The 17500-nt window shown below is 44.1% G+C and overlaps 1 protein-coding gene across 2 annotated transcripts in view; it reads right to left on the bottom strand.

Moving 5' to 3' along the window:
- Window positions 1-17500, bottom strand: part of ncam1b (neural cell adhesion molecule 1b) — a 253942-nt gene that overhangs the window by 76461 nt on the left and 159981 nt on the right. Inside the window, exon 9 of one of the 2 annotated variants that reach the window (XM_063207333.1) lies at window positions 4148-4177. The exons of the other annotated variant lie outside the window; for it this stretch is intronic. Coding sequence (XP_063063403.1) covers window positions 4148-4177 — 30 coding nt within the window. The remainder of the gene's footprint in view (window positions 1-4147; window positions 4178-17500) is intronic. 2 annotated transcript variants of the gene reach the window in all.

Genomic DNA, 17500 nt, shown 5'->3' with positions numbered 1-17500 from the left:
GTGTGTGTGTGTAGATGTGTCTTTGTGTGTGTGTGGTGTGTGTTTGTGAATTTGTGTGTGTGTGTGTGAGTGTGTGTTGTGGATGCAGCCGTCGGACCCACCGACCGCCAGACCGCTCTAGAAAATTCCATAAGCTCCTGGCGGAAAGAACAGCTTATCAGCACCACCTGCACCCGATCTACTCACACACACACACACACACACACACACACACACACACACACACACACACACACACACACACACACACAAGCTTTCACACACAGAGACAAACACACACACACACACACACACACACACACACACACACACACACACACACACACACACACACACACACACACACACACACACACACACACACACACACACACACACACACACACTCTTTCCCACACCCCTGCTATGAGCAGCAGTAGCAGCAGCTATCTGATATGAGGGTTGCGTAACCTCATCATCAATAATTCAAATGAAAAGCCAGATTACCAAATCACATTCTCATCTCCCACTCTCTAGCACTATGCACTGTATGTACGGTGATGTTTTGTTCATCATTAGTTAATTATTTACTAAGCAGACATTATTATGAAGTGTTACCCCACACTCTAGCATAGTGTTTCTTAACAGGGGCGGTACAGCCCCCCAGGGGGACCCAACCAAATCTGTCCTCCATATGGGTCCCGACTGTCAAACCAGTTGCAGTTAACAAACGAAAAAGTAGGCTTCGTCACTAGTGCAAAGTGAAGATAAATATGACAAAGCAAACATACGTAAAGTACAGTATCAGACAGACTCAGAACACGTAGATAGCATCAAAACACAGAATTTTATGTCTATATAGTGACTTTTTAGGGCCCCATGTTGATACTTTGCCTAGGGCCCCAAAATGACTAATTCTGCCCCTGTATGTATGTATGGTACAGAGACTGTGAGAGGTTGCTCTGTGTGTGTAAAACATGTTTGCATCATCTCAAGTGTGTGAGGCGTGCTTACCACTGCGTTATGGTTGCTTTCACACCGTTGTGTGCATTTAAGCATGTGCATGAGTAGTATGAAGTTTGTGTTACCGTGTAGGCGTGTGTGGTATACAAATGAGTGTGTGTGTGTGTGTGTGTGTGTGTGTGTGTGTGTGTGTGTGTGTGTGTGTGTGTGTGTGTGTGTGTGTGTGTGTGTGTGTGTGTGTGTGTGTGATGGCAATGCAGAGGCGGGAGGTGTGTTTCATCTATCTCACTCTTACTTACTTACGCAAGTGCCACCAAAACATTCTGCGCACACAAACACTCACACACAAACACACACACACACGCACACACACACGGCAGGAGTCGTGCTGCACATCTGAGTAATGTCAGTGCTTGTGTGAGTATGTCTGTGTGTGCGCGCGCGTGTGTGTGTGGGAGACAGTAAATGAGCATTGAGCCACATGGAGTGTGAAGCATGACTGTGACTCACTAGTCAGTGTGTGTGTGTGTGTGTGTGTGTGTGTGTGTGTGTGTGTGTGTGTGTGTGTGTGTGTGTGTGTGTGTGTGTGTGTGTGCGTGCGTGCGTGTGTGTGTGTGTGCGTGCGTGTGCAGCGTCAGCGAACCTGGATGGAATTATTATGCATCGTTAAATGTCACCGCTGAGTAACGGGCACAGAACGCGCGCTCTCTCTCTCTCTCTTTCTCTCTCTCACACATACACATACCCTGCCTTAGGCACACACACATAAGCACGACACTTATATGTAGCACACATTATTATCAGTGACATCCTAGATTTCAACACACACACACACACAGTCAAGCCACACTCAAGTACACACCATCATGCCACTAGCCCTACGGCAGGGTCTTGCAAAAGTACGATCAGAGCCGGTGTCATAGTTGGCGACAGATGAGGAAGACATAATGTCGCCCAACCCCCCCCCAACTCCTACCCAGAATCCCTCCTACAATTCTAGAAGGCGCCGGGAGCCAGCTGGTGGCTCATGGCAGGTCGTTTCGGCGGTGAGAGTCGAGATAGGGACCACGTCACGTCCTCATACCCAGAAACCCCCACTAGAGTTCTAGAAGGCACCAGAGGGTAGCTGGTGGGTCATTTCGGCGGTATGAAATAGGACGACGTAATGACACTATACCCAGAAAATCCCAACGAATATTGTAGGAGGCGCAATCAGTACACTGTAAAACATTGCAACCAGTTACGTGGGAAAAAATGAAGTTGCCCTGCTGCCTTAGGTTTGTTAAGTTAACTCAACTAGACAAAGCCTTGAGTTGAGTTAAGCCTCGAGTTGAGTTAACTTACAAACTTAAGGCAGTAGGGCAGGGGTCAGGAACCTTTTTGGTGGAGAGAGCCATAGACGCCAAATTTTCAAAAAAAAATTTTCATGAGCCATACTATTTGAAAAACACTGAATACAATGAAAAGCATGTATTTCAATTAAGTCCAACAATTTTAGAGTGTACTGTCAATTTATTACTTTTATTGATAACAGGTAAGTCAACTGTCAACTTCATCATGGCGAGGGTCTGGGAGTCCTCTCCCCGAAAATTGTGTATTTCTTAGATGTAATTTCCAGCATTTTAACACATTTTAACCTCCCGTGTCCATTTATAATAAAGGGCTATTCCGTATTTCAAGGGACGGTTGGAAACCCTAGGTGAGTAAGAGCCATATACTGTTCCCAAAAGAGCCACATGTGGCTCTAGAGCCATAGGTTCCTGACCCCTGCAGTAGGGCAACATACCTTTTTACGTTCAACTGACTTGCAATGTTTTACAGTGTAGGCCGCTGGTGTTTGTTCATCACAGAAAACACACACACAAACAAAATGGCTTCCAGACCAAAGCATGACCATGTCGGTGTGACAGAAACGCAAAAAAAGAGGCAAAAGTGTGACACCAGATTCCTGTCCACTCAATTTCTAGCATTTTTTCCATTGTTGGCACGTCAACGCCTTTAGGGCAAACGGTTGGCGTACAGCGGACAGGAATGTACTGTGGAACACTTTCACCTTCAGTGAGTCGTTATGTTATGAGGTCTTTGGGGAATTAAATCACTGTCATGAGTGATGTAATTCGGCGGTCTGAAAGCAGTTGTGGTGCTTTCTCTCCTGACAAACACAGCGGCGCACCACTACACCTCCAGGTGACATGGGGTATTAGATCTGGGGCGGCCGACACTGACTCTTTGAGACTTTGTGTGTGTGTGTGTGTGTATACGTGTGTGTGTGAGTGTGTGTGTGTGTGTGTGTGTGTGCCTGTGTGTGAGTGAGACAGAGAGAGAGAGTGAGTGAGAGTGTGAGTGAGTGAGTGAGTGAGTGAGAGAGAGAGAGAGAGAGAGAGAGAGAGAGAGAGAGAGAGAGAGAGAGAGAGAGAGAGAGAGAGAGAGAGAGAGAGAGAGAAAGTGAGCGAGAGGGAGAGGGAGAGTGAGAGAGAGATTGAGAGAGAGAGAGAGAGAGAGAGAGAGAGAGAGAGAGAGAGAGAGAGAGAGAGAGAGAGAGAGAGAGAGAGAGAGAGAGAGAGAGAGAGAGAGAGAGAGAAAGTGTTCACTGATTTCATTTCACTAGCTCTCAGACTAGTTGTGATGGACTGCTGCACTGACCAACTCTCAATCACAGTGTATTTGAGAGGAGAAGTGTGTGTTCTGGCAGTGTGTGTGTGTGTGTGTGTGTGTGTGTGTGTGTGTGTGTGTGTGTGTGTGGGTGTGTGTGTGTGTGTGTGTGTGTGGGTGTGTGTGTGTGTGTGTGTGTGTGTGTGTGTGTGTGTGTGTGTGTGTGTGTGTGAGTGAGTGGGTAAGAGTGGCTGGCTTGGACTGAAGCTAGAGGATGGTGGGTGTGGCACACATACCTTATGGTGTGTGTGCGTGTGTGTGTGCCCGTATGTGTGTGCGTCCGTATGTCCGTGCATGCGTCTGTGTCCTTCTAAGAGGGGTTGTTATGAGATAGAGACGGGGCGTTATACCTTATTTAGCATGCATTTATTTGTGATTTTCCAGACTAGACAGACTATTGTTGGGAGACAGACCGTGAGATTGGGGAATTGTACCTCACATTGTGCCCATGTGAGTGTGTGTATTTGTGAATGTGTGAATGTGTGCATTTTCTCCAGTTTAGAGAGAGAGGAGGGCTTTTTTCAGAGAGGAGGGCGGGGGGGGATGTTAATACCTTATGCTGCTCTGGCCGAGTCCAAGATGCCTGCAAAGAACAGAGACAGAAACACACAAAAACAAAACAAAACAAAAAAATAGGAGAAAAAGGAAAAAAGGAAAAAGAAAAAAAAGAGGCAAAAATGATCCTTTAAAAGAAGCCCAATTCAAGTCATTGTTATTAGGACATGCTTTTAAATTCAAATGCACTGGAAAAGTGAAATGAGCACATGTTATAAAGATGTTTGCAAAGAAAAAATAGCATGTTAACATTTAATAGCAACACCTCAAGTGTGTATTTGCAAACAAAAGCACTTGTTAACACTAGTATTAACGCCCGGTGTGTTTGCAAAGAAAATTAGCATGTTAACACTAATGGAGGATGTAGCGCACTTCTTTAGCATGCTTCTCAGCCAGTTCATTTTTTCATTATATTTTTTCATTTTACATAATACAAAACAACTCAATATCATTTAAATATGAATGCCATCTTTGAGGGTTTTTTCCCAAACTCAAACATGTTTCTTAGAAGACGAATTGTTTCATAGAAATAGTTAGCATTGTGTTTTTAAAATAAGTCCTGTGAACGTTACACAACAAAGGTGTTTTTTTAGTGGTGAACTTTGTGGGTATGCCACTCTTTTGGGGTTAAAATCGTTGCCCGAGGTTTATAAAGGTGGTAAAGTATCTTATTTTTCATGTTAAGCATTGTCTTGTTTTAAGACAAGTTAAAAGAAGGAGTATGTAGCTATGCTAGTGAAAGTCAATGGATCACTGTACATGTGTGATCCATTGACTCTCACTAGCTTAGATACTTACTCCCTCCCTTAAAAAACGACAACGCCTAACATGAAAAATAAGACCCTCTACCACCTTTATAAACCCAGGACAACGATTTTAACCGCATTCAGCCCCAAAATAGTGGCATACCCCTTTAACCCAGAGGTAGTTATAAGGCTGTGTCAAGGCTGTGGCTGGGTCACCGGACACAGGCTACCTTTGGGTTAAAAAAACAAACAAAAACAAAAAACAAAAAACAAAAAACTGATTTGTCACTTGAACGCCTTTGCGGTTTTCCCGCCTAATCCAAAAGAGTTCCCAAGGCAAACGTTAGCTTTGTGTAGCTAGCCTGCCCTCCTGCCTGCATCCCAATTGAGGCTTACTGAGGAGAGTGTTTGCTCGACTTAGCCTTCCTGTCCTCCTGCCTGTCCTGCTGACCTCCCTCATCTCACAGTGGACTCTTGACTCTGCAACTCCAGATGACTCACAGCCTAGTGACTAGAAAACCCCTTGGCACTGTATCTGAACCCTCTAGTAGTTCTCCATCAGACCGTACACAGTACCTATGTGTCTACGTCTATGTGTTTCTATGAGACCTTTTCTGCCCAACAAAGGCAAAGTGCAGTAACTACAAGTACAGTGTCTGCTCTTCATCCCATAGTTTCTGCTCTTCATCCCATAGTTTCTGCTCTTCATCCCATAGTTTCTGCTCTTCATCCCATAGTGTCTGCTCTTCATCCCATAGTTTCTGCTCTTCATCCCATAGTTTCTGCTCTTCATCCCATAGTGTCAGCTCTACACTCCATAGTGTCTGTTCTTGACTCCATAGTGTCTGTTCTTGACTCCATAGTGTCTGTTCTTCATATGCTCTCTACACCCCCATATTGTCTGTATCCCATACCATTAATGGTGGCTGAAGTACCCTTGAGCAAGGCACCTATGCCCACACTGCTCCAGGGACTGTAACCAATACCCTGTAAAATAACTGTGAGTCGTTTTGGATGAAAGCATCAGCTAAGTGCAATGTAAGAACCCCATAGTGTCTGGTCTCTGCTCTACACCCTACACAGGGTGTCTGCAGGTTTTAAGAAGTGCAATTTTAGACTTTTTTAGACCTTTTTTAGACCATCATGGGCTAAATTTTAGACCTTCGCGGAGTATTAAAAAATTAAATAAAGTCAGATTGCGGTCAATTGACTATATATACGCGCGCACACATATCAGAAACAAAACAGCGGCTTGGAAAAGGACGTAAAAACAAAGCGTAATAAAACAAATAAACATTAATCCTTTGTCAATATTTTGCATTGAAACATAGGTCTTAAATTACTCAAACTCAATTTTAGACTTACACTGCAAAATATCCCAATATTTTAGACTTTTTTAGGCCTAAAATGGAAAATGTGTCATTTTAGACTTTTTTAGACTTTTTAAGACCCTGCAGACACCCTGCCTACAGTGCAGACATACTGAACTGGCGGACTCGGGTCCCAAACACAATGCCATCCTGACCGAAACAAAATCCCTCTGTAATACATGTATTACAATTATAATTATTGCATTTTCATTGTGTGTCAAGCGAGATTTAGCTGCTATGCGATCTCTAGGTGTAGGTTTCCCCAAAGCCAATCTTATGACAAATAAAATGATCATCACTATGACAACTCAGTGAGCCAACAAGAGGCCAGTGCGGCCAGCTATTTTCTGCATCGGCCCGTTGCAACTTTTTCGGACCCTGGGAACATCGGAAATTTGGCGAGTGGAACTTTTCAGTCCCTAGTTCAGTACCCCTGCTATAGAGTCTGTACGCAGCACCAGCAGCAGCAACAGCAGAGAGTCAGACAGAGAGCACTATAAGGGTCTCCGGGAGCTGCAGGTTATTACGGCGCTAACGAGCTCCTGCTGAAAACAGGCTTCACGGGCAGTTTACCTGATCCCTCTTTAATTGCCGTGGCGCGTGTGCCGTAAAAATATCCGTGACAGGTGCCTGAGGGAGGTGTAGTATGTGTGTGTGTTTGTGTGTGTGTGTTTGTGTGTATGTGTGTATGTGTGAGAGAAAGTGTGTGTGTGTGTGTGTGTGTGTGTGTGTGAGAGAGAGAGAGACAGAGAGAGAGAGAGAGAGAGAGAGAGAGAGAGAGAGAGAGAGAGAGAGAGAGAGAGAGAGTATGATTGTGGGTGTGCATGCTTGTGTGTGCGTGCTTGTGTGTGTGTGTGTGTGTGTGTGTGTGTGTGTGTGTGTGTGTGTGTGTGTGTGTGTGTGTGTGTGTTTCCAAGTGCTTGTGCTGACGAAACGGGAGGCGAACGAGTGAACCAAACAAACACAAAAGAAGCATGCTTGTTAAAAGCAACACAGCATGGAGGTGGGCGGTGAATGAATGAAGTGTGGGAGAGGCAGCAGTACAGTACTCTGGGTCAAACCAGACACAGAAACATCATCACACAAAACTATCAAGCATTACGATCAAACGAAACGAAAACCATCAAGACTACGGCGGCTATCAGACGTCTCTGTCTGCCTAGGAGTTTGGAGAAGCTGGAGTTGAATCAGAGTGCCATTAATGGTGAGATGACAAGACGGAATAAAACATTGTTCCCCTGCCGAGATTCGAGCACGGCAGCGATCAGTAGAGCACGCCCAATGTATTATACATTACAACCGCACAGGAGGGGAGCGTGCTGGGATCAAACAGCAGGAACGTCAATAACATACAACATCTTCATCTGCAGCTGAGTCTTAAATTACGAGCAGAGCATGAGAGACGCATTTTAAGAGAGACGCAATATTTTAATTTGTGTGAACCTCGATCTGGGTGGATTTGCAAAGGAGGGCTAAAACCTGCTTATTTTGTATGAGTGAAGAGGTTGAGTACATCAAATTGTAATCTTTCCGCCCAGCTGTGGCTCTTTCGTCGCAAACCATAGTCACAAACCATGCTGAGAAAAACATGAATAACTATGTTATATAGTTAGTGAAGAACCACGGTTGGTTCAGAGTACTTAGACTAACCATGACATTACATGGTAAAACCATGATTACTACAGTAAAGTCATGTACAATTTTCGTAAGGGTGGACTGCTACGCGGGCGACCTGGGTTCGATTCCCGAGCCGGGTCATTGCCCGATCCTTCCCCATCTCTCTCTCCCATCTTGTTTCCTGTCATCTCCCACTGTCCTGTCTGAGAAAAAAAAACACCCTGTAATCTTCCGTCTTATTTTGTGTTTGTTCTGTGTCGATAAGTGCTCTCCTTTTCCCCTTCTGTGCTATTTCTCTAGTTGCACTGTCTCTCTGTCTCTGTTTTTGTGTCTGTCGCTCATTGTTAGGGCCCACTGTCAACAACAGCCTCAGGAAATGGGCTTTAATGGGCTTTCTGGGCAGTAATTCCATTAGGGAAAATCAAATATTTACTCAAAGCCTGGGTCTGGTGATGTGTTTTTATTTAATCATAAAAAAGCACGCGCACACACACACACACACACACACACACACACACACACACACACACACACACACACACACACACACACACACACACACACACACACACACACACACACACACACACACCCAGAGAGCAAGAGAGATCTCAGCTGCGGTTGGAAATATGCAAGAATATTTTTTAGAGCTGAGGTGCACGACCTTGATACGGTTCATCTTTATAAAGTTAACTACACCACTGCTCCTGACAAAACTTGAGCTTATGGATGCTATTAACACCACGCTCTGATACTGACACATCAGAGAAGCTATTAATACTATTACCTGCTCTGCTCTATCCTCGCCTCAAAGAAATGAACACCCAGAAATAATCCAAGCAAAAACACAAAGTGTTCACATATCTCATAGTTAATTGGTAAGCTCAGTCGCGGAGAACCCCTGGCTGACACCAACAGAGGTGTGTGAGGATGAGATGAGAGAGGTGTGAGTCGACACTGCTGGTGCACCATGGGTATTTTGTGCATAAGGGCAACCACCCCCGTCTCACACAAGAGCAACCCCTGTCTCGTTTGAAGAGCTCAGAGAGCAACCTGGCATGAGAGTAACCTCTGGCTGGCCTGTGTGTGTGTGTGTGTGTGTGTGTGTGTGTGTGTGTGTGTGTGTGTGTGTGTGTGTGTGTGTGTGTGTGTGTGTGTGTGTGTGTGTGTGTGTGTGTGTGTGTGTGTGTGTGTGTGTGTGTGTGTGTGTGTGTGACTTGTAGTGTAAATCACAGGTGTGACCCCTCGCGGCTGGCTCTGCCTGGACACATTCCCAGTGGAGCAGGGAGGATTAGGAGTGTGAGTACACCCGTCACTCACACACACACCTTGCAAACACACGCGCGTGCACACATTCACATTCACACACACACACACACACACACACACACACACACACACACACACACACACACACACACACACACACACTTTCGAAGTGCAAAAGCTTAGCTAAGAATTCCCTTATTTCAAGAGCTGCGTGTCTGTGTCAACTCAACACACTGCACTGCACTGCAACCCAACGCCAACAAGGAAGCCTCACGCTTAATCGAAGACATTATTCTTCTGTCTTTTAAATTAAGATCTGATGAGGAGGAGGAGGAGGAGGAGGAGGAGGAGGAGGAGAGAGGGTCAATATTACGGCTAATGTGCCGTAGCAGCAGTGAAGGATGAGGGTGACCGGAGAGGCGGAAAGGGACATGTGGTGTGGCGGTGCAGCAAGGCGTAAAATGGGGAATATGGCAGCATATTGAAGGGTAGTGCTATTCTACCACACTACTGGGGGTATACGGCAGCATATTTAAAAGTTAATGTACATGATGATTTACATGATGTCCTACCATTGTATTGTCTCTGTCTATGGTAGCGTAATGAAATGTTATTATGCACGACGTTGGGTCTATGGTAGCCTAATGAAGTGTTATTCTGCACAACGGTGAGTGCTATGGCTGCATTTTTCAGGCTTAATCTTCAAAACTCTATAGGCCATAGTATTGAGTGTATCAATCTTAATTTTCGGAAGACGTACCGTAACGCTCAACCTGCAGGTATTGGGTGTATGGCGTCATATTTAGAGTGCGAGTTAACCTGTGAGATGCTGTCATCAACTTGGATTACTAGAATACACTTAGTATATAACAATGATGACTGCAGAACAGGTCCACAGAGATATCTGTGGCTGACAGACACGCTGGAGAAAGATATGGAGTGTGTTATGCTGATACTGCCCTACAAAGGCAAGTGCACTAACTACATATACAACATAAATTGAGTTTAGACAGAAAATGGTCTTCATTACACATTCTTTATGTGTAAGTCTTATGGTCCTTCGGAGGGCTAAGGGCATATGGGCACGTGCCCTGTTTAACACTGCGTAATCATTTTTTTTGTTGCAAGTAAATGCGCTGTATAACACTGCAGTCAGTTAACCGTAAAAAAAGTAAGCTGCCCTGTTGCCTTAACTTTGTAAGTTAACTGAAATTGAGAACTCCTCGAATTGAGTTAAGTCTGGAGTTGAGTTAACTTACAAACTTAAAGCAGCAGGGCAACTTACGTTTAACTGCCTGCAATGTTTTACAGTGTGAAGAGCCTGTTACTAAATGCAAAGTACTCCAGAAGTGTTTCACAAATATGATGGGTCACTCTGCAAGTGTGTGTGTGCCTCCGTCCGTGTTATGAGAAGTGCGTTAGCCAAGGGCATGATGTGAGCCTATGAGGAGACGCGGGGGAAAAGCCTTCAGCAAAACCGACCAACAAGAGGCTCTGGTCACTGAATAGCCGACCGGATGATGACAGACCTTGGCTCTGGCTTAGAAAAAGGAGCAGAAAGGAGATGAGCTAGCTGTGCCAGGGGGCACTGGCTCTTTACATTACGGATAAGAGACTGCTCGGCTTCACATCAAGGAGAGTCTGCCCTTTACATTATTACTATAAATCTGTCCTGTCCCTCTGCCTCTGTTCTCCTCACAGTATAAAGGGGACAGAGAATGTATGAAGGCCCCACATGATTACTCCAGGGGAAGGGCCTGTGATGATGATGTGTGTGTGTTTGAGTGTCTGCATGTGTGTGTGTGTGTTTGTGTGAGAGTGTGGTGTGTGTGTGTGATTGTGTGAGTGTGTGTGTTTGTGTAGATGATGGCATGTGTGTGTTCGTGTGTGTGTGTGTGTGTGTGTGTGTGTGTGTGTGTGTGTGTGTGTGTGTGTGTGTGTGTGTGTGTGTGTGTGTGTGTGTGTGTGTGTGTGTGTGTGTGTGTGTGTGTGTGTGTCTATGTTCTGTAGGCTGTAATTCATCTGTGCCAGCCTGTATGTGTCCTCTGATTTCCTTACAGAACCGTGGCGACAGAAGCGCCTTGTCACGGCCTAATGACGACTAGCCACGATGGTGTCACGGTGACACAAGTGTCTGTCACAGACCTCTCAGCAGGCGGTATTGAGTCTGTCTGTGAAAGCGCTACAGCAGCATAAATGTGTAGGGTTCCCATCAGAGGCAGAATATGGGGGTTGTCAGGATGTGCGTGAGGCGGCAGATGAAATTTGGCATTGCGTGTGAGAGAGTGAAGGGTAGGGTATCAGATGCATGAAATGGCATGAAAGTTAGATGTGGGAGTTCATGTTTGATGACTCTGAGAAGCGCTCTTTTCTTTTCTATCCCTGGCCATCTATACCACTGACATGCTCTTGGGAACTCCTTCATAGTGCATTTACGAACAGATGTAAGGTAACAGCCATCCAAGAGACTAAAGAAATATTAAATGCCTTAAACTGTGTGTACACCGAGAGCAACCTACACTACTGGAGCAACGGAAATCATTACTTCTCTATGGAGGATCGGTGAATAAAGCAAATTCGCTGGAAGCGAAGTAACCTGGATGACAAGAGGGAATTTCTGCTAACTTCTGCTATTGGACTCGACTCAAGGTGGAAATTTGGGGGATGTTTTATAGAGAACCTTATAAGCTTTAGTGTTCGTCTTTGATGTCCTTAAGCTTTCCAGTTTTCACAATCATGAAACGCTGCAGTTCCAGGTTGAATAGTGTACAACATGACTTTGGTATCAGTGAAACGTTCTGACGCGTTTCATTTATCTCCATGAGTTCTGAAAAAAAAATAAACATACGAGGTCCACTTTGTGTTTTTATTCTTTCATCCGATGAGTTCTTACAAACTTAGAAGTTATGGTTTTAAAACGAGTGGGCTTAGAAGTTATGGTTTTAAAACGAGTGGGCAACTCTTGATGAGAAAGAGAGTCCAATTAAGAACAGCATAAGATAAGATGAGAGCGTGTCGATAGACTATGTGTAATTTCCTTCAAATTACTTCAGTCACCACTTTAAAAACTTTTAGTCAGTGAGGTCAGGGTTCATTCATGCCTCAACTCTCTTGTCTCTGTTCATGCTGATTTTGAACGGACTTGTAATGTGATGTATTGAGCCATTTTTTTCTTAAAGGTGGTTGTAAAAGGTTATCCACCACTAATAATTAATAGGTACTGAAAGTACTCAATATATGCATGCCATTTCAATCATTTCCTGAAATGGTGTTAGAGTCTATGTATTAACGTTCATGTTTTAAGCAGAATTAAGTGATGATGTCACATTGGGGACTCCCCCTCATCAGAGAGGCTATAGCCAAAAATACTGAATAAGACCAAGATATCGCAAAACACGCCCACTCAATGCAAAAGCGTGTGCTCAAGTTGGGTCTCCAAAGGGGGCGTTGTCCCTTACTTCTTCTTCTCTTTTTGAGGTGTTTGCGCAAGACGTGCGCTACCGCCATCTACAGCGCTAAGGGGACTTAATTGATTCTCAACCTCAGGACTCCGAATGTCTCCTAACCGAAGGTCTCCTAAAGGGGCGTTCACCCGACATAAAGTGGATACCGGAAAATAAACAAAATGACTCTTCTTGTTAGATCCACCTTCTTTGCTATAGCATCTTGGGTCACCAGTCCCTAACATGTCATGCATTGCTTTAAGGGGAATAATACCTGCATTTTTTCATATATTATGTTTTGTGGTAACCATTAACCAACCAAGAAAGTGGTGAGAATGTGTTTAAATCTTCACCTGCACAGCCACCTTTAAGTGTTTTAAGTATTTTTCATGCCAGGTGCATGGAAATGAGTATTTGGAGCTCTGATAACTTGTGCTATGTTATTTTGCTTAATGTTTGCTCAATTAAAATGTAAACATCTAGACAGACCTGATATGCAAAGCCAGATAGCAAAAATGCAATCGAATAAACATTTTTGTGATGTTGTCATTATACAAAACCGATTGTGGAGACAGCTCATTGTTTAAACAAACATATTTTGCTGTCTAGGAAAGCAATTAGACACACTAAATGAATTGACAATGAGCTTGTATAACCACCACAGCTTGTTAATTTCATATCAGGTCAGATCCGTATCAGACATGAAATTGTGTCACTGTCATGACAATATGCTTGTCATGACAATGTGTTTACTTAGCGTGATAGCATGGCATGATTTGTGTGTGTAGCTGGCATGCTGGTGTGTGTGACTGTCATGGCCAGTGTGTGTGTGTGTGTGTGTGTGTGTGTGTGTGTGTGTGTGTGTGTGTGTGTGTGTGTGTGTGTGTGTGTGTGTGTGCGCGCGCGCGTGTCTGTGTGTGTTTGTGTCTGTGTGTAAATGAGCGTTTCTGAAGTCTGCCCCAGACTCGGGAGGAGATGCGGTCGTCATTGGCCGTGGTTGTGCCGCACGAGGGCCATATCTCAGCCGGACTGTAGCAGTGTGTGCGTGTGTGCGAGCGTATGTGTGTGTGTGTGTGCTGAACACTTCCTGCAGGAGGCCGCCATGTGGTGAACGAAAGTCAGGCAGACCAGACAAATACAGCAGGGGGCTCAACACACACACACACACACACACACACACACACACACACACACACACACACACACACACACACACACACACACACACACACACACACACACACACACACACGCCACGCAGAGCCAAAGGGGGTGGGCACAGCATGGAATGGAGGATCATGATTGAGAAAAACACACACACACACACACAAAGACAATCACATACACAATCACACACAAAGACTATATTTTTGAAAACACACAGAGCAATATTTGCCCATGTGTGTCTCCTGGCTGTTGAGTGTGTAAATGCCTTCTCTCGACCAGTTGCATCAAATTTGCCAGGCAGGGCGGGTACTGCACACACACACACACACACACACAAACAAACACACACACACACACACACACACACACACGCACACACACAGACACACGCACACACACCACAAGGCAATGACTGACAGAGTAGAAAATAATTAGCAGTTTTGTGCATGAGGCTCTTTGTGTGCCCAGCACTCTCCTCTGTCTGTCTGAGGCGGGCCAGGGCCAAAAGGCCACCAGATGCCAGCGGAAACGATTGAAGAGAAAAAAAGAAAAGAGAAAAAAAAAGAAGGAATAAAAAGGGAGAGAAAGAGTGAGTGAATACAGAGAGAGAGAGAGAGAGAGAGAGAGAGAGAGAGAGAGAGAGAGAGAGAGAGAGAGAGAGAGAGGGAGAGAGAGGGAGAGAGAGACAGAGAGAGGGGGGGGGCAGAGGACACTGCGATAGGCAGACAACAGAAGGGAAATGAAAAAGTTGCATAGGAGAGATGGGAGAGTAAATTAAAACTGTTATACGTAGGTACACTGTGCAGGATGGTGGCCAGAGTAGGTATTGCAACAATGCTCCTTATTGAAACTGTGCTGCCTATTGCAAAATTTGATCTTTTCATTAATATTTACTAAACAATGAACTAGTATTTACTAGTATGACAAAAGTAGAGTAATTTTGTAGCTAAAAATGTATGGAAACGCAAAATGACGGAAATGGGGAAGCGCCACCTTTTCATGTATGAAAAGTCCAATTTTCCCAGTTATAATGCAGGGATTAAAGCAAAAAAAAGTCATCTGACTGAACTTTTTTTACCGGTTAGGCACCCGATCGAGTATCACTCCGTAACCCAACGAAAACCAATGTAGCCAGGCTCTGCCCTCATAACGAAACATACACTGGTTTTATGCAAGGAACGGTGCCAGAGCCAACACTAGGCATAGGCAGACAGGGCAGTCGCCTAGAGCGGAATAGGCCTATGTCTTGAGGGCGCCAGTAAAACCAAAAAGTGCCACAAAATCAGAACTTCAACCAACATAAAACTTTACACTTCACATTAACAATGAATATTCATTATACACTCAGTAGGCCTATATACACACTCAGTATGAATGTACCTGTAGGTACTAGATCAGATGTGCTCAATCAGATGTAGGCCTACAATGATATGTTTACAGATGCCAATTTCTAAATACAAGAAAAAGGAAAGAGGGAAAGGGGCAGGCCTAGGCCACCAGATTGACTAGAAATGGCCGAGAATGGAGGGATAATGGATATTATATCAGACTGCAAACATTGAACTGCAATTTGGTTCATGTTTTGGTTATTTCCTCTTATATCTACCCATTATTTATGAATTGTTCACAACATTATGCAGAATGGATTCACAATGAGTGTTGCTTCAAAATGGTCTAGCTGATATCATAGAATTATTGAGTTGGAATTGCAATGCGTTGATACAGTGATCCCATTATGGGTTTTTTTTAGTAGTAGGCTATATTTTTCTTTCCCATCAGAATGGGCAAACACTGTTCTGGTGAAAGCACTGGTGCGCATTGCTTGCAGTATTTCTGACATTTAAAAAAATAATGCACTGGTCATAGCAATCAGAGGGAGAAAACTAGTTGTTGGTTATTTTGTATGTTTTTCACTATTCATCCTGTAGTCTACCTCTTGTGTTCTACCGTTTTGAAAACCTATGGCTACCGGTACTTTTTTGCTTCTCGATGTGCGGTGCCACGCACACGCTTACCATTGATTTAAAAAACGTCCCCGATTCCTACACGCACTCGTGTTCTCTCCTACAAGCGGACACGACACAGTCACAGACATACGTCTATCGTTTAACAAAAGTAACACACTTTCCCAAGTCGCGCAACTTTCCACTCGAATCAAGACAATCCACCCACCCATCAGTCCTGAGTGCGCAGTGCGCAAATAACTGAACTGAAACGAAGCGTATAGTCCGAGAAGATGGCTATCATTGGCAGCTAGCTAGGATATGCCATGCGTAATACCATCCCTTTCATCCTCAAAGTGTAGCGCGTTTGACTGGCTACGTGTAGAACTAGCTCTAGTTGTCTTTCTGACAACGGATAATGTACAGTCTCATTTGTAATCATAGCATATTAACTTTGTTGTTGCCGATATATATTTAAGAAATAAGTTAAAAATGGGTTGCATTTTACAGGGGTCACGGAGGATATCCCTGGCAGAGCCAATATTTTATGCCACGTCTTGCTCTGGGAAACAGTGTTCTGATGGGTGGACTCATGGTCAATAAATGCCGTTTCGGTGTTTCTTTCACTTTCAAGGCTTGTTGTAGGCTACTGTGTGATGCTATTTTTGCTAACTGGAGTAGTGTGCAGCAACAGTTGTGTGTGTGCTTGTTTTTGAGTGGCTAAACGTCTGTGCCCGTCCCATTAGAGCTATGAATAATGTTAGTAAAAGTCACAATGCTTAAAAGGCAACCCCTTCATGAAAAGGACATCATGCGCAGTCGAAGTAAACTATTCATTTTTTTTCTAACTATCCGCCACGGCAGGTGCAATGATAATGGAAACATACGTGTCCTACCTTCTTCAAGCTATGCATTCCATGCATATGCATTATTAGCCCATATTGGAATATCAGTCCAACTCATTTAATGATTGTCATTTCATGGCACTTTAAACATAGTATTACACTTATTTTCTTTTCTGCCATCAGCAACAATGTTGGCTATTTGTTTTTTTAATCTCTCGCGCTGCGCCGCAACCGAATTGTTGACCGCTGGTGTGCTTTTCTTTTTTCTTTTTTTTTGGAACACGGAAGAAAAGGGGATGGCTCAAAACTACTGAGTGAATCTGTTGTATGACACCACCGGTGATGGCGCGTGTATAACTAAATCCGTACACCAAACACACCTCTCCTTCCCTTCTCATGACCAGGAGTGCTCTCGATTTGAGTTCAGTTGGAAAGTAAAAATTGTAAATTAATTGACATGAATTATAAAGACGGAAATCCGTCCAAACGAAAATCCAGTTGACGGAAATCCGTCATAGCGACGGAAAACTTTAATCCCTGTATAATGAATACTTAGAATCTGATGGTGGAGGTAAGTGTTTGTAAAAAAAAACTTAACATTTCTGAATGCACAAATTCTGGAAAAAACTAAAAAAATATTACACGCTGCACCTTTGAAGAAAGACAGTATTAGTAAAGGAAAAAAAGGTCAGAAAGGCAGTGAGAAAAGAAAACAAGGGACTGACAGAGGATAAGCGCAGAAGAGTGGCAGTGAATGAAAGCATGAGACAAGGAAAAAAAGAGACGAAAGAGAGAGAAAGAGTGAGGGAAACCGATTGCGTGTTGTACAGAGAGAAAAAGACAGAGCAAAAGAGACTATTTGAGAGATGGAGAGCAAAAGAGATCAAGAGAGGCTGAAAGACTGTGAAAGTGTGTATGTGCATGTGAGAGGGGGGGGGGGAGGGGGGAAAC

The sequence above is a fragment of the Engraulis encrasicolus genome, chromosome 9 (assembly GCF_034702125.1).
Source record: "Engraulis encrasicolus isolate BLACKSEA-1 chromosome 9, IST_EnEncr_1.0, whole genome shotgun sequence".
Lineage (NCBI taxonomy): Eukaryota > Metazoa > Chordata > Actinopteri > Clupeiformes > Engraulidae > Engraulis > Engraulis encrasicolus.
This window is presented reverse-complemented; position numbering and strand designations above follow the sequence as displayed.